At 46.2% G+C, this 15,768-nt stretch overlaps 1 protein-coding gene and 1 long non-coding RNA gene across 4 annotated transcripts; one reads left to right on the forward strand and one right to left on the reverse strand.

The window, feature by feature from the left end:
- Nucleotides 1-4,351: 4,351 nt before the first annotated feature.
- LOC123135497 (lysine-specific demethylase JMJ25) lies at nt 4,352-13,168 on the forward strand. Of its 3 annotated transcripts, none has more exons than XM_044554579.1 (15): nt 4,352-4,714; nt 5,061-5,114; nt 5,219-5,383; nt 6,025-6,158; nt 6,339-6,438; nt 7,026-7,158; nt 7,507-7,570; nt 7,647-8,400; nt 9,047-9,376; nt 9,941-10,870; nt 10,958-11,030; nt 11,119-11,204; nt 11,331-11,450; nt 11,636-11,703; nt 12,122-13,168. In XM_044554579.1, exons 1-15 carry the CDS (start codon nt 4,493-4,495, stop codon nt 12,786-12,788), a joined length of 3,900 nt encoding a protein of 1,299 aa, XP_044410514.1. In that variant the 5' UTR covers nt 4,352-4,492; the 3' UTR covers nt 12,789-13,168. The 3 variants fall into 3 exon arrangements, with proteins under 3 accessions (XP_044410514.1, XP_044410513.1, XP_044410515.1); XM_044554578.1 differs by having other exon boundaries at nt 4,353-4,714; nt 5,219-5,395; XM_044554580.1 differs by lacking the exon at nt 4,352-4,714 and adding an exon at nt 4,733-4,963 and having other exon boundaries at nt 5,219-5,395.
- On the reverse strand, nt 10,870-12,448 carry LOC123135498 (uncharacterized). Its single transcript, XR_006466046.1, has 3 exons — nt 12,217-12,448; nt 11,287-11,476; nt 10,870-11,169 (listed from the first exon to the last, which is right to left on the reverse strand). It is a non-coding gene; the product is annotated as an uncharacterized lncRNA (long non-coding RNA).
- Nucleotides 13,169-15,768: the final 2,600 nt, after the last annotated feature.

The following is a 15,768-nucleotide window of genomic DNA, read 5'->3' on the forward strand; positions in this document are numbered from 1 at the left end:
CAGCAAGGGGGAAGGAGAGGTTGATGAAGATCCAGCAGCACGACGGCGTGGTGGTGGATGCAGCAGAACTCCGGCAGGGCTTCGCTAAGCAACTACGGGAGGAGGAGGAGGTGTTGCAGGGAGGAGGGAGGCGCCAGGGCTTATTGGTGCGGCCACCCCTCCCTCCCCTCCCTTTATATAGGCGCAAGAGAGGGGGGAAGGGCGCAGCCTTGCCCCTTCCTCCAAGGAAGGGGTGCGGCCAAGAGGGGGGGAGGAGTCCATCCTCCCCAAGGCACCTCGGAGGTGCCTTCCCCTCTTTGGACTCTCCCCTCTCCAAGTCTCCTTGGCGCATGGGCCTCTTGGGGCTGGTGCCCTTGGCCCATATGGGCCAAGGCGCACCCCCTACAGCCCATGTGGCCCCCCGGGGCAGGTGGACCCCCCCGGTGGACCCCCGGACCCCTTTCGGCACTCCCGGTACAATACCGATAAAGTGCTAAACTTTTCCGGCGACCAAAATAAGACTTCCTATATATAAATATTTACCTCCGGACCATTCGGAACTCCTCATGACGTCCGGGATCTCATCCGGGACTCCGAACAATATTCAGTTTGTTGCATACTCATATTCATACAACCCTAGCGTCACCGAACCTTAAGTGTGTAGACCCTACGGGTTCGGGAGACATGCAGACATGACCGAGACGGCTCTCGGGCAATAACCAACAGCGGGATCTGGATACCCATGTTGGCTCCCACATGTTCCATGATGATTTCATCGGATGAACCACGATGTCGAGGATTCGATCAACCCCGTATGCAATTCTCTTTGTCAATCGGTACGTTACTTGCCCGAGACTCGATCGTCGGTATCCCAATACCTCGTTCAGTCTCGTTACCGGCAAGTCACTTTACTCGTACCGTAATGCATGATCCCGTGAGCAACCACTTGGTCACTTTGAGCTCATTATGATGATGCATTACCGAGTGGGCCCAGAGATACCTCTCCGTCATACGGAGTGACAAATCCCAGTCTCGATCCGTGTCAACCCAACAGACACTTTCGGAGATACATGTAGTGCACCTTTATAGTCACCCAGTTACGTTGTGACGTTTGGTACACCCAAAGCACTCTTACGGTATCCGGGAGTTACACGATCTCATGGTCTAAGGAAGAGATACTTGACATTGAAAAAGCTCTAGCAAAACGAACTACACGATCTTGTGCTATGCTTAGGATTGGGTCTTGTCCATCACATCATTCTCCTAATGATGTGATCCCGTTATCAATGACATCCAATGTCCATGGTTAGGAAACCGTAACCATCTATTGATCAATGAGCTAGTCAACTAGAGGCTTACTAGGGACATGGTGTTGTCTATGTACCCACACATGATGTATCTGAGTTTCCTATCAATACAATTATAGCATGGATAACAAACGATTATCATGAACAAGGAAATATAATAATAACTAATTTATTATTACCTCTAGGGCATATTTCCAACACGTCATTCGAGTGAGGTCCTCGCAGATCATGAAATTGCCAGTTTCAACTTAAATCACCAGATTTCGCAACCAGATCACCCCTTTCGTCTCTTGGATTTATGTTTCTAATTCGGTCTCCTTCATCTTCATTCCTATGATAATTATAATTACCCCTCCCTTCATTACTAAATCTCCCAGTGCCCCTATGTCTGCCAAAGTTCTCAACCATATCCTCACTTACAAGTCGCCGACGGCTCATAGGGAAACCCTAACTCATCAGAGAACTCACTCTCATCTACAACCTAGGATAAAGGCAAGCTATTTATAAGTAACCAAAAGAAAGGGAAAGCGGATTGCCAAAATATATTTTTAACCAACCAAGACCTGGGCCTCCTGGATCAAAAGAGACAACTATATCTAGCCCAACAACACACTTGATATCAACTTGGTTTTCAATTATCTCCACAGATTTCAATTTCCCCCCATTACCCCCAAGGCAACTGACAACCTCACAATCATTCAAAACTAATATCCAAAGTCAACCATCTCCTCGGACCAAAAATCAGGGATGCTTGAGATTTTTTTTGGCATCCAAATGGTTCTTGACTTTTATCCCACAACTAATAAACTTTATAAAATCTCCTTATCTTCAATTTGGCTGAATTCACTTAGAGCAATATCATATCCTGAGACACGGGAAGATGTATTGCATCATTTTTTGTTTTCTGGATTGCAATTTACCACCTCAACTTCTTTCATGTGTAATTCTCTCTTCACAATTTCGCAAAGGAGAATGCAGATATCTAGAGTAGCAACAAAATGTACCTTCATATCCGAACGACCACACTTCCTCGTTGTCAGAGTCCTCCCCACCCAGCAAACCAAAAGCCATTGCCGGCGTGGGACAACCCTACTCCGCTGTTGTGGAGCAAGCCAAGTTCAGTAGACGGGGACAACGCCACGGGAAGTGCGGTGACCTCCTTGAGTTTTGTTGCATGGACTCTGGGATCGTCTTCCACAATCAGAATGAGCATCTCCCTTGTCCCTGGCAAAGGGCCATCACCACCCCAACCTTGAACATCGTTAGGCCTGTGGGGGCGCGCCGATGATATTGGAACTGGCGCCACTTCCACTCCTATTTCGGATCCTCTAATTCCGCCTCCTCCATGGCCCAGATTTCTACTTGCAGAGGGAGCTTGCTTAGCCCCTCCAGCGACAACCTCTCGTCCTCCTCCACCGTCAGACTCTAGCAGATCAAGCACGCCGCCTCATGCAGATTGTGCTTGGTCACAGACCATGAACAGATCTCCTGCATCCGATTCATCTTCACCTTATCTTCGCTTGTGATCTCCAATATCTTCGACTCCATCTTCAACCTCTAATCTGTCACCGCTCATCAAAAGCGGTGGAGAACACGAACTAGACAGAGATGAGAGATTTTCACTGCCGCAAGGTGGAACGACAATGGACTTGTGGGGGGTATGGCGTAACCGTGCTCTGGAGGGGAGTAATTGTCATCCAGCCCCACTGCACATTCATGGTATCGCCCAATCTCCCACTCCTCGCAGCGCACATCGTGCAAGCCACCGAGACCCGCACAATCCAGAGTCGTGCTAATCCGAGCAACGTGAAAAAGGGAAATTTACCTCTGAACCTGCGCCGATCTGCTCACCGGCTAGGCAAACCCTTCCGTCGCCCCCCCAACCATTCTCGTTTGCCTGCGAGAGCACAACCCCCAGCGGTACACCAGGAGACCCGCCGCCCTGAGACTGGCAATGTAGAGAGCCAGCCAACGTGTGTCGCACGTTTCTGCCTCGCCCGTGGAACACGTAGGGAACGACATCCGTCCATTATTACCCTTCTCATGGGAGTACATACTCAATTCACGCGGTCCCTTTTTATCGATGGAGTTTACATTCATTTATTATTGATTGCAACTTTTTTTGGTATCTTACCAAGCGGACCGCTTGGTAATGGAGTTTACATTCGATAATATATAATTGGCTTATATTTAAATTATGATCAAGGTAGATGTTGCTGTTTGCTGCACTTGACACGTCTATTACTAGGAAGCTGGACAGGGATATATATGGTTACCGTGCGCCCGAAGTCAAATGGTCAATTCCACTAAACGTTCAACGATTTAGGAACGGAGGTGAATATAGGAGATGAGTACTCCATCCGTTCCTAAATATAAGTATTTATAGAGATTTCACTATGAACCACATACATATGTATATAGATGCATTTTAAGCTTATTTTGCTCCGTATGTAGTCCATAGTTAAATACCTACAAAGACTTACATTTAGGAACGGAGGAAGTATTTAGGAATGGAGGTAGTATATAGCATCAGGTAATTAACTAATGCCATCAGCAGTAATGCCAATGTGTATAACCGGATTGTTTTTCCTAGCTGAATCCGATTGGTAAGGGTTGATTGCAATCGCAATCGCTAGCACATTCTACTTTTTTTTTTTGAGGGAATCTCGCACATTCTACTTTTTTCTGACAGCACGCTAACGAGGTCAAGGCCCGCTCAGAAGCCGTGATATCCATGGGCCGTTCGCGTGGCCTCCTGCGCGGTTTGGCCAGCAGTTTCGAAGTTTCGAAACGCGCACGCGCGCTCGGCCCCGAAAAACCACCGGCGGGGCAGCGGATTATTTTGGGATCTCATTATTCTTTCCCGTTTATTATCGTACCCCTCGTTGTACGCGCCGCGAGTCCCTGCCGCTGGGCCCCCACTTTCCCCGGGCCCAGGGGCCGTCCCGCCCCGCCCCGTCCGGCTGGAGCCCGTGACCCTCACTGCCAGGTGGGCCCGCCCCAGCTGTGCCGTCGAGGCGATAAAGACTCGTGTCGCTCTCCCGTCCGTCCGTCCGTCGGTCTCCTGCTAGTCCTCGGGTCCGGGTTCGACTTCGACTTGGCTGCTCCGGCTCAGACCCAGACACCGACCCGACGAACCCCTCTCCCTCAGCCCCTCCGCCGACCCCTCCGATTCCGGCTGCCGGCCGCCGGGGAGCAGCAGCGGCATGCCGCCCAAGCGCGGGCGCGGGAGGCCGCGTAGGGAGGTCCCGGCCGCCGCAGACGAGGCGAGCGGCGGGGGGACGGACGACGACCTAGGTCTCCCGCCCATCCCCTCCGCCTCCACCGCCGACGAGCCCACGCGCGGGCGCGGGCGCGGTCGGGGTAGGCGCGGCAGGCGCGGCCGGGGGGGCCGCGGGCGAGGGCGAACGCCCGCCGTCAAAGCCGAGGTAACCTAGCGCCCTACTCCACTAGCTAGGTCTCCCCTCCCCCCTAGCTCGACGACAGCAGCCGGCCGCCTATCGCATCTCCGCCGCCGCGGGGAGCGCTCGGATAGCCGCTGCCGTCTCGTTGGGTTCGGTTGTGCTTCGTTCGTTCCTGCCTTTTTTTCGCCTGCTTCCGGGAGGAGCGCTGGCTGCGGGATTTTAGCCCAGGCCGCCGTAATCTATAACCTAGAGTTGCCGCCTCCTTCTACTGCGGTCAGTATATTTCCCCGCCAACCTTTCCTTGTGGAAGAGCTTCGGCGGAGCTTCCTGAAATCCTCAATGGCTGCTTGTTGTTGGTCCTGGGTTGCAGGAGAACGGTGTGGACAAGGGCAACGAAGAGATGCCACAGCAGGATTCTGCCGAGGTCATTGTTTTTCCTTGTAGCATGCAAGTTCCATGGATTGGATTATTTTAGAAAGCAGTAATCCTTGTATTGTTTCATCCTCATGCTCGGTTTCTCAATTCCAGGAGAAAGACGCACAAGGGGGAACGGAGAACTCGAGACCAGCAAGAAAACGCAGGAGGGGGGATCCTGTTGCTGACCTCTCATCTCTTGAGCCTCGGCCCGCACGAGTTAGGAGGAAGCCGAATCTTATTCCGGTGGTAGATGATCCACCTAAGGTGAAAGCCAAGGTGAAAGCTCAGGTGCAATTTTTTACCTTTCTTGTTGATACTAGTCCCATCTCTTAGGTTTTCAGGACTAATGCGTGGTGGATGAATGATCAGGAAAGTATGCGCATACATTGCTTGTGCATTATTTGTAAGAGACTGTTTAGTTGTTTGTATGTTCCCCTATAGTGGGCACATGCATATTCCAATTTCTATTTACTTTGTATATATGTAAACAAGAAGCACAACTGGCAACGCATACATTCCCTAAGCAACGGTTCAGCTACCAAAGAAATGTACGTGAAATACTTTATATAAGAAGCATCTACATTTCCGAGTACCTGCTCACATTGTAGCCTTTACCTTTCCCTGTATGTACGTAGACATTCCCTAAGCAATGGTTCAGCTACCAAAGAAATATATGTGAAATACTTTATATAAGAAGCATCTACATTTAAGAGTACCTGCTCACATTGTAGCCTTTACCTTTCCCAGCATGTACATAGACATTCCCTAAGCAACGGTTTAGCTACCAAAGAAATATATGGGAAATATACTTTATATAATAATAAGCACTTACAAGTACCTCCTCACATTGTAGCCTTAACCTTTCCCAGTATGGACATAGAACATGACATGTGTTTGTTTGTGTCTGGAATTTGCAGAATACAAAAAGGATAGATGGAACCTCAACCATGTGTCATCAATGCCAGAGGAAGGACAAAGAAGGAGGAGTTGTGCGCTGCCTGGGCTGCAAAGAATATAGGAGGAGATACTGCATGGTGTGCATAAAGCGCTGGTTTGTGCCCTTTAAAACCATTCATGTTGGCCACCTTCTTCTGTTGCATTCGCCTGCCTGTTTTAGTAGAGTTAGCACTTGTGTTTGTTTGATTTCTTATTTTGTAAGTACTTTGTTCAGCCATCATGATGTGTTTGTTAACAAAATGACCTGGCTTGTGTTGTGGTGTGATCTGAACAGGTATCCACATTTAACAGTAGATGACTTTGTCAATAGTTGTCCATTTTGTCGCAATAACTGCAACTGCAAGACCTGCCTGCGGAAAAACATAATAGACAAGGTTTGCCTTCAGCCTTGTCTTTCAGGCTTTGTTTCATTTTTTTTCCTGTCTGCAGTCCATTTGATACTCCCATGCCTCTATAGGCTTGCATAATCCCTGAAGCAACATGAAGGGGCAAATGACATGCATTCCTGTTGCTTTAAATTTGTGTTTTCCACTGTAGTGCAGTGTAAAGTAAAAAAAAACTGCCAATGCTGTTGTAGTGTAACGGTAAGCTCTCCCGGTGAGGGAGCTACTGGCTAGGCTCAAAGTCTCAAACCCTGATGGCACTAAAAAAAGGTACCTCGCTGGCTACCCTGCTAGTGTCTGTGCGCCGGCCTGTGGTAACGGTAAGAGTGTGGCCCATGGGGGGAGGGGCAGTGGTCGCTGGCCCATGTGATGGTGCGGCCCTATGGGGAGATGCCAGGGTTTGGGGCCTTTTCTCGGTTGGTTGACTGAGTCTCTTAGTGAAATACCATGAGGCGGACTTGCTAAATATTTCCTTTTTATGGTGATGAGGCTGGCAGGAGTTGTGCCCATTCATCATGATTCAAAATCATTAGTCACTGAAAATAACAACACAATTTTTTTCCTCTTTTTTGTTCCAGGTTGACAAATGGCAAGTATCTGAGGAAGATATAGTCAAATTCTCTCATCGAAATTTGCACTTCTTGCTCCCATGGTTGAAAGACTTTCACCATGAGCAGATACAAGAGAAATCTGTTGAGGCAACAATTAAAGGTATTGCTGTTGGCTTGTTGAAATGCTGGTTTTTCTTATTTCTAGCTTAAGAACATGATTGTCAATTATTTATTGCCATCGTGCCCCTTCATTGTTTCAGGCATTTATTTCTCCAATGCAACCAACTCAGTACTTCTTTTTATTGATTTAAACTTGATTATATAAAAATATGCCAGTACCATATATGAGTCCAAATCAAAATATTCCATGTTCACCAGTTGCCCAAATTTCAGAATTTTGACTGCATGCATTATAGGATTGCCTTTTTTTTATCTATCTATTTATTTAGGAATAAAATCAGTCAGTGCTCCATTGGCTCTGCTGTTTCTTATGTTGCTTTCATAACAGGCATTGATGCATCTGAAGTGAAGGTCACTCAGGCTGAATGTGAAGAAAGTGAGCGGATATACTGGTTAGTCTTGCTTCAATTTTTATGTGCAAATTATTTGTTGCTTCAGATGTCTAAGTCATACTATTCTTTGGGACAGTAACAACTGCAGAACATCTATATTTGACTTCCACCGAAGCTGTGATAAATGTTCCTATGATCTCTGCCTGAGCTGCTGCCGGGAGCTTCGTGATGGACTTAGTCCTGGCGCTGCTGCTGCAAATAGCATGATCCCTACGCAACCTGGGGTAGAAGGCCTGGAAGATTTGCAACAGAGTAGTCATGGCAATGTTGCAAGTCCAAAGCCTTCTGATGGGCAGAATGATGTTTTGATGGACAGTGCAATTCCTGTTGAGGATAATGCTCCTGGTTTGAGACAATGGAGGGCGAATAACAATGGAAGCATACCTTGCCCGCCAAATGCTTTTGGTGGTTGTGGAGATTCTGTTCTTGAACTTAAGTCATTGTTGAAGGAGAATATAATTTCTGACTTATTGGAGAAGGCTGATTTTGTGGTCAACAACGAAAGAATGCTGGAGGTGGGAGGCTCAAAATGTTCCTGCTCTACGGACTCTGGTGAGGTGACCAATGGGTATAAATTGGCTTGTAGAGAGAACTCAAGTGACAACTACATATACTGCCCAAATGCTAGAGATGTTCAAAATGGAGCTTTAGATCATTTCCAGGAGCACTGGCTGAAGGGTGAGCCTGTTATTGTTCGTAACGTGCTTGAGTTAACTTCTGGGTTGAGCTGGGAACCAATGGTTATGTGGCGGGCTTTACGAGAAAGGAAAGAGAAGGATGAACATGAGCGGCTCTCTGTTACAGCTCTTGAGTGTCTGTCTTGGTCTGAGGTAACTGGCATCATGATGGTTATTGTTTTTAGTATATCACCATTGCTGTAATTGCCAGTGGAAAAGCTGATATCATGGATGCTGGAATTGCCATAGAATTCATTAACTTTGTGCTTCCATTTCTATCTGAATCAGTATTAAATGTTTCTATTTTGCTATTTGTGTCTGTATATCTGTGTATATTTAGTCAGTTAGTTTGCTTGCTACTCCCTCCATTCCTAAATATTTGTCTTTCTAGAAATTTCAACAAATGACTACATACGAAGCAAAATGAGTGTATCTATACTCTAAAATATGTCTATATACATCCATATGTTGTAGTCCATTTGAAATCGCTAAAAAGACAAATATTTAGGAACTGAGGGAGTAGAACATAAGAATTCAGGTTAGCAGAGTTTCTACGGATATTATCTTGTTTGTGCCTGCATACCTTCTAGTATTCTCATTTACTACCAGAATGCGTTTTTGTGGCGGGCAAGTCCCAATTGTTTGGTCTTATGTTCAATATGGGCTAAGCATGGAGGTTCTATGGTTGCCTCTTCTGATATTGATTTCCTATGTTGCACTTAATATCTACTAGATCATTTTTATTTTGACATTGAAATATTCTTAACACTACCATTGCTTCTGTTGAATTGCAATGCAGGTTGAAATAAACACCCACTTCTTTTTTGATGGGTATTCCCGTGGAGCTGTTGGTCCAGAGGGTTTGCCTGTGTTACTCAAGCTTAAAGATTGGCCACAACACAGCTCATTTGAGGATCGACTGCCACGACATGGCGCTGAGTTCATGTCTGCCTTGCCATTTCGTGAATATACAGATCATAAATCTGGTCCTCTTAATCTTGCAGTGCAGCTTCCAGAAAATGTCATAAAGCCAGACCTTGGTCCAAAGACTTACATTGCGTACGGCGTTGCCAAGGAATTAGGAATTGGTGATTCAGTCACCAAGATTCATTGCGACATGTCTGATGCGGTAGATAAACTGATTTCCTATGCTTCCTACTATTCATATATGTACATTTTATGGATTGGTATCTGCTTCATTTTGAATCTGAAATTGTTATGCTTAAGTTATCCTTGCATGGTCTTTCCAAAATGATGTTGGGTCGTATGAAGGTAGAAGTGAGAACTCAAACCTCAAGGTGTTGCAAAACACCCTGAGATTTGAGTATATGTACATCCAGGTTATTTATCACTGTGTGAAGATAAAGATCGCATGTGGATGTTGTAGGTGTAACTGCTTGTAGGTTCAGGTTTGCTCTTGTTGCTTTCAGTCAAATCTGCATGCTTTGGTTTTATTTTAATGGTTGCCATAACAGTTCACATTGTTGAACTCTTTGTTGTTGACTATGGATCATAGTAATTACTTGGTCAGGAACTGTAAAAATATAAATCTACATTGTGAAGATCTATTTGCCACATACTTCACCCAGCTGTCATATTTATCTTTTCCCTGTTTTGGTTTCTCCGTTGGACAATTTTCTGATTTATTTGCTCAGTTTTACGAATGATATCCTGTTTCATATTGTATAAACAGGTTAATATCCTAACACATACTGATGAAATAAAGCTCAAAGAACAAAGGGTTGTCGCGATTGAGAAAAAGAAAAAGAGTTTGGCAATAAGGGATTACAGCAGAAATCTTCAAGCTTCACAAATAGGTCCTGATAGTGACACGTCGATAGCTCTCAGTGAATTAGTCAAGGGGCCGAGACCTGAAGGATCTGGACATGGCTCATTCATTAAGCAGCCATTATCAGATGCTGTTTTAGATGGGCGGGACGGGGTTCATAAAGATGTGGCAGCTGATCAAGCTGAGCGGAACTTGACTGTCAATGGGCGAGCACCCATTGAATGTGAAGGGATTCACAAAGATGTGGCAGCTGATGAAGCCGAGGGGAACTTGACGGTGAATGGGCAAGTGTCCATTGTAGGTGATGCGGATCATATGGATATTTCAGTCACCAAGGAGGCAGCAGAAGCCACAGTTAATGATAGGGAGAAGGTCGGTTGTGGTTTCAGCAGTGAAGATAAAAGTGCATCTCCAGATAATTCTGAAGGATCTTCTGAACCTAATGGCCATCAAATACACCGCAGGAGACATTGGCTTCGTTCTTCTAATGCATCAAAGAGAAAAAAGGAAGCAAGCACAGAAGATGAAGATAAAAGTGAACCTCCAGATAATTCAGAAGGATCTTCTGAACCTAATGGTCGTCAAACACACCGCAGGCGACGTGGTTCTTCTAATGCATCAAAGAGAAAAAAGAAAGCAAGAACAGAAGATGAGGTGCCTGGGCCCATAACTCTCGAGCCAAAAGATGATGATCTCCCATTTGTAGAGGAAAACCAACCAGAGGGTGGTGCCTTGTGGGATATATTCCGACGGGAAGATGTCAGCAAACTACATGATTATCTAATAAAGCATTCAGAGGAGTTTAGGCATTACAAGTATGAACCAGTGAAGAAGGTGATTAGCTCTGTCTGTTGACCTTTTAACCATGAAATGCCATATGGCTTCTTATTCTCATGTCGTGTAACTGTTGCATCTTGACAGGTTATTCACCCTATACATGATCAGTGCTTTTACCTAACAAATGAGCACAAGAGGAAACTTAAGGAAGAATATGGTAAGTTAAGAATAATGATGTCTTCTGGAAGAATTAATATTCCCTCGGTGATTTACTTCCTAGTTCTTTGTCCACTGCATATATGCAGGAGTTGAGCCTTGGACATTTGAACAGAAGCTTGGTGATGCAGTCTTTATCCCTGCAGGATGTCCCCACCAAGTCAGAAATTTGAAGGTATGATATGCCATGCACTGAATCAGTTTCTGATTCCTCTGCCATTAATGCCATACTTCTGAATAGAAATGACTGCTGTTACCTGTGGTGTTTCTCCTTTTGTTAACTGTTTTTGTTCTTGAGCAGTCTTGTATAAAGGTCGCACTTGACTTTGTTTCGCCGGAAAATTTACGAGAGTGCATCAAGTTGACAGAAGAATTTCGTCTGCTTCCAAACTGGCATAGGGTGAATGAAGATAAGCTAGAGGTCTGCCGTTTTTCCGTACTCTCCTGCTGCATGTATACAAGCTTATCTTATTATTTATCTGTATGCTAATCTTGATCATGATTATATATAGTATGCCAGTCTTGATATCTCCATAACTGCCACATGCTCTATTTTTTCTGCACTCTTCTCTGATTCTGAAATTCTGTGACAATCTAAACTTCCAGGTTAAGAAGATAGCTTTTCATGCAATCAAAGAAGCCATTTATGATATCTCCAATGGTGGCAAGAAAAGGTTAGTGGCAGCAACTCCCAGCATGGTCTCAACTTGCTTTTGCTATGACATAAAAAGTACTAAATCAGGAAATGTGCAAATAATGCTACATTAGTGTTCCTGTGTACCTCTGCTTACTGCTATGTTATACACAAGAAATTTGCATGGCCTCTATCTGCAATCTGAATATCGAAGTAATGGTGCATCTGTGATCTTACGCGCTGCTGAGGGTCTTTGTGAAAATGAATCATAGGGACATGGTGCTGTTGCCACGCAAATTTTGTGTAGATAACTGGGGAGTTGATTTACAAAATTGAAAAGTTCTATATTGTGATCTTGAGGGCCCTTTATGCATTGATGGTTAAGTAGGTTAAATGCTTTAGTAGGATAAGATTTATTCTGTTGTAAATAATGAAGACATTGTTTTCTTTTATACCAGACCTAAAAAGGAACCTGCTGGGCGTGGTAAAAAGAAAGCTGGTCGTGGTCCAGGAAAAAGGAAAACTGGCCGTCGTTGTCGAGGGAAAAAGATACCTGGTCCAAGTGAATCCGCAGAACCAGAGGAGCATGAAGTGCAAGGAGAATCAGCTCTGGACATGTCTGAAGCTGAAGGTGGACCTGCAGAAATGGAGGAGCACGAAGAACAGTCAGCTGAGGACATGTCTGAAGATGATGAAGACGAAGCTGCAGAAAAGGAGGAGTGCCAAGAAGAATCTGCTCTGGACATGTCAGAAGCTGAAGATGGACCTAGTGAGTCAGCGCAGGACATGTCTGAGTTTGAAGATGAGCCTGCAGAAGTGGAGGAGCAGCAGAAACAATCAGTTGAGAACATGTCTGTACCTAAAGATGAGCCTGCAGAAATGCATCAGGAAGAGTCAGCTCAGTACATGTCTGCACCTGCAGAAGCGGAGAAGCCCCAAGAAGAATCAGGTCAGGACATGCCTGAAGCCGAAGACAAAGCTGCGAAAATGGAGGCGTCTGAAGCTGAAGCTGGACAGCTAGAGGCTCAGGATCACCATAAGCAACCAGCTGATGGCACGCCTGAGGTTAAACAGGAGCAGCTCCAGAAGCAATCAGCTGAGGCCATGCCAACCCTGGCGCCATGAGAGTATCCTCTCGCTGCTTGACTTTGCGCCCGTCACCTGAGAACCTGACCTGCGGCGTCGTCTTTTGACTTGGGCCATGTTCCTTCCACCCGTATGACCTGCTGTAGCGTTTTGAGGGAGACTGTCGAGCTCCCTGACCCCTGAGCCTTGCCCGTATGACTATATCTATATCGAAGGCGCTCCATAGCTGCGGCTGCGGCTGCGGAGCGTGGCATAGTGGTTGGTTGTCTTTCTGTGGGCCCCTTGTTTATTTTGGTGGTAATAATAGTAGTACTAGTGCTGACAGCAGGGTTGCTGTATACGTACCTTGTAAGCCTGGGACTTAGATATGAATCATGCATCGCATGCTATCGACCTCTAGTGACCATATTGCAACTTGACCACCTCTCTAAAATCAATTCACGATCAACTCTTCAGCATTGAAGCCAACGGCGAGCCCTGCGTGTCCTCCTCTTCTTCATGTCTGCCCGTTGATCGTGTTCGGGCGCCTCTTGCCCTCATCGTCCCCTCCTTCCTTTGACTCTTCATCGAAAGGGTTCCCTGCTTCGACCTACAACTACGCGAATGACTTACTCACCGTGACCTTTTTTAAAAATTATATATATCTACGTGTGTGCACGCGCGGATTTTTGTGGATATACACATTTATATGCGCCGTATACAAAAGCACGAATACATGAACCAAAATGGCCTTGTATATTCTTATTTTCGGGCCGGATATTAGTCTTTTTTTCTGTAGCGTAGCATATAATCTATGATGCCACATCACGAAATCTTACAGGTAATTAGAGAACATCCATATGTACTCATATGTGTTAGAATTAAACACACATGTTTAATTGAAAGGGAATCTCCCCTTGTTAACTGCCATGCCGTTGCCAACAGGCAACCGACGCGCCTCTCCCTTCGTGTCCCTATGTATCATCGCGTCCCTACGGGATGTATATATTGTAACAAACCCAATCAATGAGAACAGCGATTCCACTACTTGTCAATTGTCTCTCTTTTCTTTTAACAAGTTATCAGCACGCGCTCCGGCGAGAGCAATTCCGACGAGAAGACATGGAGAACAGGGAAAAGGTGAGAAACGGAACCATGCCTCGAGTTTCGATGTCCCTGTTTCTCCGCCTCCTTTGCGTCCATGGCCGTGGCCGCCGCTTCGAGCATCGTGTGCGCGACCTCCGCCGCTTCCGGCGTGGAGGTTGGAACCAGCGCCGCCAGGACCTCCGTCGCAACCACCGGAACGGCGCGGGGCCGTCGAACCAGCCTGTGCAGCCCGATGTGCCCGCCCGGCTTCTGGCCGGTCCGGCTGCACCAAGGCTCGAGGCCGATGGGGGCATCGACCCGGCGCTGGCGGCTCCGCCGCCGCCGTTCTGGTGCTCGGTGCATGGCTGGGTAGTATGCCCCCTGCACCAGTACGACTTTCCCGTCATGATCCGCCGCTGCAGCCTTCGACCCCAGCGGTTGTTGAAGCAGAAGCCGGCGTGCCGCTCCAGAGGTTGCCGACGGTCGCGCGTGTCCCGGGCGACGCCGCCGCGCCGCCGCGCCTGCCGTCCCCGACTCCGTCGAACGGCCACTCCGGCCGCTCCGGCTCACGGAGCCCCGCGGCACTCGGGCTCGCGAACGGCACCGCGTCCGGCCCCCTCGCCCTCGCGCGCTGCGCGCTGCGCCCGCCCGCGCCTTTGGCGCCGCTGCACCCGTCCGCGCTGCTTTATGGCCTGCATCTCACCAGTGAGGATTCTCCACTGGTGACGCCCGCGAGAGCGACCACATGGCGCTGCTCCCCACCCCGCGGATTTGTCGGCGCGGTCCGCAGTGACCAACATCGTGGTGTCCCTCCGGCGTGGCTCGAACCATCCAAGCGGTGGTTCTGTGAAGCAAATCGATTGATTTGTGCCCACGTAGGGAATCACGATGGAGAACCTTATCTCTTCGTCTCTTTACACTAAGGTCCCTGCAGTTACTAGAATTAGCAAAACAGGCTGATTCAGTGGTCCAGGCTAATATTCGCACATCATCCTTCAATTTCGGGGATTTTGCAAATTGCTCCTGTTAACAATGCTATTTACTACTACCTCCGTCTAGGTGAATAAATTATTCGCGTAGTTCTAGGTCATCGATTTGAGGAATTAAATATGTGCTATATGTCATGAAAAGTATATCACTAGATTTCTACAACGATGTAGTTTCTAAATATATATTTTTTATCACATATAATATATATTTAGATAGTTAAATCGTCAACCTAGAACTACGCGAATGACTTATTCACCGAGACGGAGGTAGTAACGTTGATCTGTGTTGACCCTATTATTTCCAGTATTTGTCTTAAATACTATGTTTCTGTAGAGTACCTTGTATTCCAGAACGTGATGTAATATATTTCCATGTTTCTTACATGTTGAGATTCATTACATCTATTATTTGCAATTGAGATTTGTTTTTATCTCTTGCAAAGATAAATTTAGTACCTCTAGAGTACTGATCTGTGATTGAGAATTTTTTTTCTCTCGCAAAACAATCTCATTGCGATTGAGACTAATTTCTCTCGCAAAATATTAATTCACTTTGCTGAATTATCTTGCAACTTGATACAACATCATCTCATTTAATTTGAGGTCTGTACAACTCAAGCTCTCACTTGAACATCAAGTTTACAACATCATTACTGTTCATTACAATAGTAGTGTATTTCCATTGAGTATGATGTATTCCGGAATGTATGTATCTCCATGTTTGCTACATGTCGAGATTAATACGTCTATTTGCAATTGAGATTTTCAATTTTTTGCAAATACGGGTGCAAAATTCAAGGTGATTTCTTCAAATTGATGCTTGAGATCACACAATAGTCATGGATCTACTGCCTATGCAGATTATCGATGACTACTGATAAAGCCTATATTTTGTCGTTTCGACATTATGATTGACAAAGTGCTCTTCCACACATTTTACTAAGTCATGAGATAAGGCATCAGGA

The sequence above is a fragment of the Triticum aestivum genome, chromosome 6B (assembly GCF_018294505.1).
Source record: "Triticum aestivum cultivar Chinese Spring chromosome 6B, IWGSC CS RefSeq v2.1, whole genome shotgun sequence".
Lineage (NCBI taxonomy): Eukaryota > Viridiplantae > Streptophyta > Magnoliopsida > Poales > Poaceae > Triticum > Triticum aestivum.

What these genes read in the sequence shown, in the direction of transcription:
- LOC123135497 (XM_044554578.1), top strand. Translation starts at nt 4,493, where the DNA reads ATGCCGCCCAAGCGCGGGCGCGGGAGGCCGCGTAGGGAGGTCCCGGCC. An exon ending in AAGCCAAGGTGAAAGCTCAG is followed by an intron (nt 5,396 to 6,024) that starts GTGCAATTTTTT and finishes TGGAATTTGCAG; the next exon opens with AATACAAAAAGGATAGATGG. An exon ending in GGAAAAACATAATAGACAAG is followed by an intron (nt 6,439 to 7,025) that starts GTTTGCCTTCAG and finishes TTTTTGTTCCAG; the next exon opens with GTTGACAAATGGCAAGTATC.